Consider the following 8,694-nt stretch of genomic DNA (forward strand, 5'->3'; position numbering starts at 1 on the left):
CTTTGAAATATATCCTGATGAAGATCTTGAAAGACCGAAACCGGTAGATCCTAGAATAAACCAGTTACAAAATATCTTGATGTTTGATATCTGTTCTCTCCTTCTCTTGATTTACTTGTTAATATTTCTATAAAAAGATAAACAATTAGTTTTTTTAAGGAGAGGGTTTCTAGCTTGCAGGCAGAAATAAGATGATTCTACTCAGGTGCCACCTTCTGTGTGAGATAATGTCTTGCAAGGTCATGTGAGATTTTCCTGGACCAATTAGAGCTAGAAATGTCCAATATGACCTTAACAATGTGAATGGTACGGGCGAATGACAGATCTTTCTTCTCTAAATTTAAAGAAGACATGCAATACTTTTTATGTAGAATATTTATATACTATAGAAATTCAAAAAACAACTTCTTTCATACTATTAACAAGACAGCTTGATATATTGGTGAGTTTTATCGTATCAGAGCCAGGCTAATACATGTATATTTATTTGTTTTACAGGGAAAGTCTGGGATTCTTGAGATTCATAAAAATACTCATGTGAGAGATTACCTAGAAGCACTTGTTAATGGTAAGACAATATTTTACCCAGTGGTTACATAAGTTTTTCTCTGACTCTACAGATGTTATATGTTCTAACCTATAACTTGATCATAATTTGAGGCACGTCACGACAAAACCAACATAGTGCGTTTGCGACCAGCATGGATCCAGACCAGCCTGCGCATCCGGGCAGTCTGATCAGGATCCATGCTGTTCGTTATCAGTTTCTCTACTTGTAATAGGGTTGGTAAGCCAACAGCATGGATCCTGATCAGACTGCCCGGATGCGCAGGTTGGTCTGGATCCATGCTGGTCGCAAACGCACTGTGTTGGTTTTGTCGTGACGCGGCTCATTTGTAAAACATAAGAAGATCAGAACTCTACTCTGACTGCTTTCTTTATGATTTAGATAAAAGCATAAAAAATTTGTACTTTTATAAAAGTTAATGTTAATTTTGAGAGCAGTTTTATATATTACTGCATAGTTCTAAATTTGAAATTGTAGTTTTGATTATGAAGGCAGAAGGTCAAAGTTGTAGCCCAAATTATACAATATTGTATTACGTTTAACTTAAATTTCGTTCCATTCCAAAAAGTTTTTGCATTGAAAAGCAAAGAAAATATACTATTAGTGAGTGCATATTTTTGTTTATACAGAAATTATTTTAGTTTGATTGTGTAGGAAGCTATAAGCTTATAGACACACTTTCAAATCCGTTCCTGGAACCAACCAGTACTGAGCAATGAGTTTAAAGTTTCTTGCTCAAGGAAACACTTGCCCCTGACGGGGTTTGAACCCATGCAGCTAGCGATCATGAGATTACTAGTCTGACGCATTAACCACTCAGCCATGCCGCCACTTAAATTATGTGCATATTTTGTTGATACAGTGAAAAATCCCCACAATAAAAAATCCAAAATCTCCACTAAACTGAAATACACAATAAACTGGACATTTTTTAGGGTCAAGAATTTTCTTTTTATTTTCATTCTATAAAATCCTCACTTGGTATTATGGATAACAGACAGAAATTGAAATACTTTGTCATTTGTTTACGAAATGTTACCTTGCAAAACCGGACAAATATTTCATAGTATTTCAAATGTGTTTGTGTACAACAAATATACAACATGTATGTAAATTCTAGTGGCATTATTAAGCAGTAATTACAGATGAAACCTTGTGATAAATTGCACATGTGAAAATATTTGTTTGGTCCTGACCATGTTTGGTGTAGTGGGGTTTTACTGTATATGCACATTTTCCGGTCTTTTATTTTTGTAGGGAATCTCTAGTTCATAATTTTTGGAACCAGATGTTGTCTTCAAATTCTTTATGGTTACAAGTTTGACTAAACCATATATATTGTTATTTCAGATGAGTGTAGAAAATTCAGTTTTGATGAAGCTGTTGTAAGTATATATATTAAAAAGGAAATACATAGATAGATATGACTACTTCTTGCAATTAAATTTTTGGACATCCTGCTGCACATGTATTTTTATTAAACAGAAAAATTCATGAAAGGGGAAACCCCTCATTTGCAATCATTACAAAAAAAGTTGAAAATTGCAGACTTACTGCAGAAGTAGTTAAGTTAGCAAAGCGAAAATTGAATTGAGGAAAGTTGCTAGAATTTCCTCTAGCGTAAATACACCCAACCTGTTTTCAGTTTTCAAGCTATTCTGAGACTGATGATTTGCTTATATTTCAACATGCGAAATGTCTGGAATTTTAAACTTGCCAACTTTTCGACATGTGGAAATGTGCACATATACAGTTGTTTTATTGAGTTCATTTATAGGAAGCAATGGAAGATAAAGCATCACTTATGTCCCTTTAGCACCCAGTTATCAAACAGTAAAAGTATTGGAATCAATGAACTAGAAGGATATAACAATATTGAGAGGAAATATTTATAAAATGACATGTTTTATATAATCAAATCATATTTACATCCCCTAGTGAATACATGTATAGAAAATAAGTGTCATACTAATAAGTATGTTTGTGTACAAACTATTACAACAGAATAAGAATAAGCATGTAAGAATTTCAAACAGCAATAAAGACGAAGTGGTAGATATTTCCTTGGCCTATTATTAAGTGTATGCTTATTTCATTTTATTATTTTTGGAAACAAAATGCAGCACTACATGCTACAATGGAGTTATGCAGGCGACTTCTGTGAAAGAAATGCTTCCATTTTCTTAAATTGCTACATTTTATTTGTAAGATTTTCTGAAACTGAATTGGTTTACAACAGGCTAATTTCCATTAGTATTTCAAGTATTGATAAAAACAATGGTATTAATGTACCGTTTGACTATTCTTATAAAATATTACTTGTAAAAAATGTTAATAAATTTCGGAGCAATTTAGTATGAACATTTATATGATGAATAATAATTGTGTTTTTCTTGATTATTTTCCTATCTGCTACAAGTATATAAATATATATAATATGGGATAATGTATCTCAAACTTGATAAAAATAATATCCATATATAATACTTCCATAGTTGTTGTTATGTCTGATACTAAATACTATCAACTTATTTATTTATTGTATTACAGTCCTTCCATTATAGACCAATTCACTTTATTCTGTTATAAATATATATTATATCACATATATTAATTAAAAATTGAAGCTTATTTTATATGTACTTATCACACAATACCATCTCTGTTCAGCAATCGATCATTATTTTATCTCATCAACAATATCATATTTTATTTCTGCCAAGTAAGTAAGATGTGTTAAAAGTATCACTTACTCTGCAGTAGAATATGTTTATATCACTTCATATATTCTTCAACTAATTGAAACATATTTTTTATGGATATTACATATAATATATACTGATCACAATATACAATCTGTCCAGGGATCGTTCATTATTATCTCTCATCACATCATCATCTGTTATTTCAGCCAATACTGTGTGACATTTATATACAAAGACTGAAGGAATGGGAGCCTCCATCCATCAGACAACTTACCCCCTCCATGAAATTTAAACTTGTAAGATATTTATTTTACTATTCTTAACCCTAAACCAGCTGGAACTGAAAGCCAACATGAGCCAGAACAGCCTACACATCCCTGTAGCCTGACCACGCTCTAAACTATACTTTTTGCTGCTCAATTTTTTGTTACATTGATGTTGAAATCCCTGAATTTTCAAAAAGACCATTTCAAATTCAGAGTAGAAAAAACCCATTGATATATCAGCAGGTTAAGGTTATTTTGATACCATTTTCAATGCTCTTTGGTAATTAAATTTTTTTATCAATTAAAGGTTAACAATCAAAATGTTTGCATTAAGGAAATATATTTTTGATGTCTTGATGTTATGAGTTTCACTTGTATATTTATGCTTTTTACATTCTTTGTTTCCCAAGTTCCAGTCTTACTTTTACATTTGTTAATCTGTTTGTTTAACCGTTTTGACATATCAAATTATTATATACATATATTTATTTGTTTCAAAAGCCGAATGGAAATGGACATTTTGGCAGACGCCATGGTTGGTTAGACAACTTACCTCCCTTTGTTGGAGCAAAGTCAATAACTAGCACGTGTAAATATGTCGTGCCTGCAGGTAACAGAAGAGCCGGGGTCCAGCCAAAATTGTTACAATGTCAAAAGATTAAAGAGACATGTAGTTGTTTCCTGTGCAATGAAGATTTATTGAAATTACAGGTAAAGCATTTTTTCAAGCCTTTTTCTACTATTTCTAAGGTGATTTTGCCTTAATGTGCAGTTATTTCTGATCACATATGCCCGACAACTACAATATCCATGCATATGTGTCAAAAAATAATTCAATGCTAAATATGTAAATGATCAAAAAGCTTTCAATGATATGTACATGTTTAAAGTTATCAATTTCTTGAATGCCATTTTATAGAACTATGAAAATGATTGCTTAAGTGCGAACTAAAATGATTATTTTTTCATTATTTGAACATCGCCTTCTGTCAGTACTTTCAAGTACTTTGATTATCACTTGTACTTAAACCACTATCAATTCAAATCATACCGGACTTAGGCTTCTGTTATGTGAGGAAGCTATACAACTAAGATGCAGGAGGTTGGTGGTTTTACTCAGATGCATGCTTGTGTCTCAAATGATGCACAAAGACACATCTGAGGTATTCCTGTTTAAATGTATTAACTTTACAATGTCAGTCCTTTTCTTAAAAATAAGATAACCCCAAAAATGTAAAATAATGACATACTTTTACCACGTTTTTAGTTGCATATGATACATGTATAAGATGTCAAAGCTGATACCCATGTATACTTTGGTAGTATAAATTAGGATGAAATGATTACATGTATATTTAAGCCAAAGAAAAATGGTAGTGTAGTTCACATTTCTTTTTTGTCCCAACGCTAAACATTTTAAGCTGTATCAAATTGAATTGTCTGCATTTCTTATTTCTATAAGCCATGCTATAAAATATTCCAATACACAAGTTTGAAAAAGAAAATAATTATCCTTACTACCATATCATATTGTTTATCATGACCAAGGTGTATTACCATATTTACCTTTAACCTGCAGCCTGAGCATTAGGTTTGCTTTGGTTTAAACAGAATTATTTCAGTTTGATTGTGTAGGAAACTATAAGCTTATAGCCACGCTTTCTAATCCATAACTGGAACCAACCAGTATTGAGCAATGAGTGTAAAGTTTCTTGCTCAAGGAAACAACGACTTGCCCCTGACAGGGTTTAAATCCATGCGTCTAGCGATCATTAGATTACTAGTCTGACATGTTAACCACTCGGCCATTCCCCACATGCTTTTTAATCTTTGTATTAAATTTGAATAGTACTTTAACAAAATTCAAGGACTTTAATATCAAAATTCAAAAATTACATAGTTAACTTTATATACCTTTTTTTTATTTCCAAAGGCTTTGCTGTGTTATAGTGATGTATCAAGAGCTATCTGTGATAAAGTGATGAAGTGTGTTCAATACGAAGAGAAGGCATTCTTCTATGACTCGGTGGCCATTCTATGCCAGCTTAGAACAAATTTTGAGAAATCTGTATCTCTAATTGTGAATAAACATTCAAATATATCTGCCAGCTTTGGCACGTCTGTGATAAAAAACAATTCAAAACAGGTAAGAAGTTTAGTATTTTCACTTTTTTATAAGGGGACTGGTCTTCGTTTAAATTTGTTCTTCTTTTGATGGACTGTAAGTTTAAGGCACATTATGCTGATATACTATACTGAGTAGTGATAACTTGTTGAGTTTAGAAAAAATAGTAAATGTCAATTAAATAAATGTGCCAGTCAAACGGCAGGTGACTTTCAGCTTTAGTAAATAGATTATAGTACATATATTTATGGTTGTTGATTTTGCCTAACCCTTACACTGCATAATATCTAAAATGGACAAATTCTGGTGCCGTTTGTAGTTAACAGTTTAATGAGAGAAACATTGGTCATTTTGGCGTATGGCAAATTTTGCGAATTTAACAGTAATCTAATTTTAGCAAATCTAATTTTAGCGATTTTGTTTGTACATGCTTCATTATTTCGCATTTTTCTGCTAGCAAAGCGACACCACTCTAATTGTTGTTGTTTATTGTTTTTTATAGAGGAAATTTTGTTTTAAATTGTCTTATTGATGTACAAAAATGAAGAAAGAATAAACAACCCAAGTATGTTCTTGATAGATTAACGCTTTTGTAAACTTAAGAAGAGTTAGTCCATGTAATTCTAGTTACAAATCTGTATTTCGTAGGGTAGCTTTTCTTTTTGTTATATTTGTAAATTTAACATTTCAGTGGGAATATTTATTAAACAGTCTGATATCTAACATTGGGCAGAAACAGGACATGAAAGAAGATGCTGAGGGTTCTGTTTCTATGGAGATTGTTAAAGGTTTGTACTTAACATTGATAAGAATTTTGTATTTCCTTAGTTTATACATATTTATTTTAGTTTGATTGTGTTGGAAGCTAAAAGCTTATTGAAACACTCTTGAATCAGTTCCTGGAACCAACCTGTACTAAGCAATGAATGTAAAGTTTCTTGCTCAAGGAAACAATGGCTTGCCCCTGTCAAAGGTTTGAACCCACGCGATCTGCAATCCTTAGATTACTAGTCTGACGCATTAACCACGCAGCCACTCGTGATAAACTAAGGATGTCCATATGTTTATCATACCTTCCTTGTCTAATAATTAACTTGAGAATGAATAAGTTATGGTAACTTGGTAGGGACATTGCCCATGGTCAGAAGATGAACCCTATTGATTTTTAATTCAATAAGTCAAATGTCAAGGTCACAGTGCCTTTGAACACTAAATGCTTGCCAAACAAATAATAAAGAACTTTGGCAATAGATCAATGGTCAAGGTAGATGTAACCTTGACCACTAATCAGAACTTAACATGAGAAGGTTTTGGCCTAAAGTCTTAAGATTTGGTGTTGAGGTAGGTCAAGACATGTAGATGTTGAGATCATTTAGTCAAAGGTCAAAGTCACTGGGGCACTATTTGTAAAGTCAATTACTTAATCAAGGAATATAAAGTTAAGTTATTTAAACTAGTAGAGACATTGATTTTATCCAATGATCTATTCATTTTGAGATCATTGCGTCAAACATCAAGGTCACAATGACACTAAGTTTTTTGCCAATCAATAACTTGAGATAAAATGTGTCTAAGTTTATGAAAAATTGCAAGGATATTGCCCATGGCCTGTAGGGGATCCCTATTGTTTTTAAGGTCATTAGGTCAAGGTCACAATGACACATGAAATACTTTTCTAATCAAGCACTAAAGAAACTAAGTTATTGTACAATGTACTATAATAACATGTTTAAATGTATTACTTATTAGTATAACACTTGACAATTAACGGGTTTCAAAATTTATTGGCATTAAAAATTTATTGCATGAGAAATGCCTTTAGCCATATTTACAAACATGGCAAAGACAAACATATAATATATGCAAAAGCATACAAACATCATATATGTACGTTTTATAAAGTATTATTATTAATTATTTTGAACATCCATAAAATATGCACAATCATGTTATTATGCCACAACAAAATGAAATCGGGGCATATGTGTTCTATAGACTCAGGACTTATTTAAGATTAACATAGTGTAAGTTATACATGCAAATTTGCTAGTAAGTTTTACATTTTGTATTTCCAGAGGTTTTGCACGAAATGAGTCAGCAGTTAAAACCGGAAGTGTTTATCAGCGTTCTTCCTGGAAACGGAAGCTTCTTTTTCTTCTTACCATATATACAGCATTGTCTGGATGCACACAAGTTGAATATTCTCAGAGACACAATACTCAGTCTGGGTGAAAACATGACACAAAGTGAAGGTTCACAGTAGATATTCCAAGTGCTTTGGTAAAATACAACCAAAACCTTTTTTACCTTTTGATCAGTGGTTTCAGAATTAGTTCTTACAATTTGTTACCCGGTGTACCTGATTTTAAATTGTAAATTAATTTGCAGTCAAGCAGGCATTTCATTTTTCAAGAAGAAAGTTCTGAATCCGAAAAAAATCTGAACATTTGAAAATAAAAAAGAAACAATGTTATATAATGATGCCTTTTAAAATATATCTGCTGCTTAATCCGTTCGCTTAGCTCAATAAGAAAGCATGGCATTTGTAATTGAGTCTTTGATGAATAGATTTTTTGGCAGGCGAAATATCTCTGTTGACAATTAATCACATGCATTTAGTGTAATGGTATTTGTCGCTATGTTGTGAATAAGTAGTTTGTCATTTGCGGAGAGATTGGTAATTATTGGATTATTATGCAGTAAAGCTGGTTAGCTGGATCGACTGCCAGATATTACCAAAGAGATGTAGTAAACATAAATCCCGAGAAAAAGCAAACAAACACTATTAAAGTTCCTTAATACATGATCCAAAATGACATAAAAATACCAGTAAGGCAAACTTCTAAACAGATATCACGCCCATGAAATAGTATGAAAATATTGGGTTTGAAACCAAAAGGATATATAAATTATGACTCTGGGTTTACTTCTATTTAAAACACTTTAAAATCCTCTCCCTTGAAATTACAATGACCAGAGCTGATAGATATTTAGTACGTAGCCAAACCTTGTTTTTATCAACAAAAGTAA

General features: G+C 32.0%; 1 protein-coding gene across 1 annotated transcript in view; it reads left to right on the plus strand.

Annotated features, from left to right (window-relative positions):
• The window catches only part of LOC132735171 (BLOC-2 complex member HPS3-like), a 28,542-nt gene extending 20,150 nt beyond the window's left edge, over nucleotides 1-8,392 (plus strand). The window contains exons 19-25 of the mRNA XM_060722091.1: nucleotides 499-568; nucleotides 1,919-1,953; nucleotides 3,480-3,569; nucleotides 4,041-4,250; nucleotides 5,473-5,685; nucleotides 6,356-6,452; nucleotides 7,740-8,392. Of these exons, the coding sequence (XP_060578074.1) occupies nucleotides 499-568; nucleotides 1,919-1,953; nucleotides 3,480-3,569; nucleotides 4,041-4,250; nucleotides 5,473-5,685; nucleotides 6,356-6,452; nucleotides 7,740-7,927 (903 nt within the window). The 3' untranslated portion in view covers nucleotides 7,928-8,392. The remainder of the gene's footprint in view (nucleotides 1-498; nucleotides 569-1,918; nucleotides 1,954-3,479; nucleotides 3,570-4,040; nucleotides 4,251-5,472; nucleotides 5,686-6,355; nucleotides 6,453-7,739) is intronic.
• The last annotated feature ends 302 nt before the right edge of the window (nucleotides 8,393-8,694 follow it).

Source organism: Ruditapes philippinarum, unplaced genomic scaffold, assembly GCF_026571515.1.
Source record: "Ruditapes philippinarum isolate M1 unplaced genomic scaffold, ASM2657151v2 ctg1516_1_1_1_1, whole genome shotgun sequence".
Lineage (NCBI taxonomy): Eukaryota > Metazoa > Mollusca > Bivalvia > Venerida > Veneridae > Ruditapes > Ruditapes philippinarum.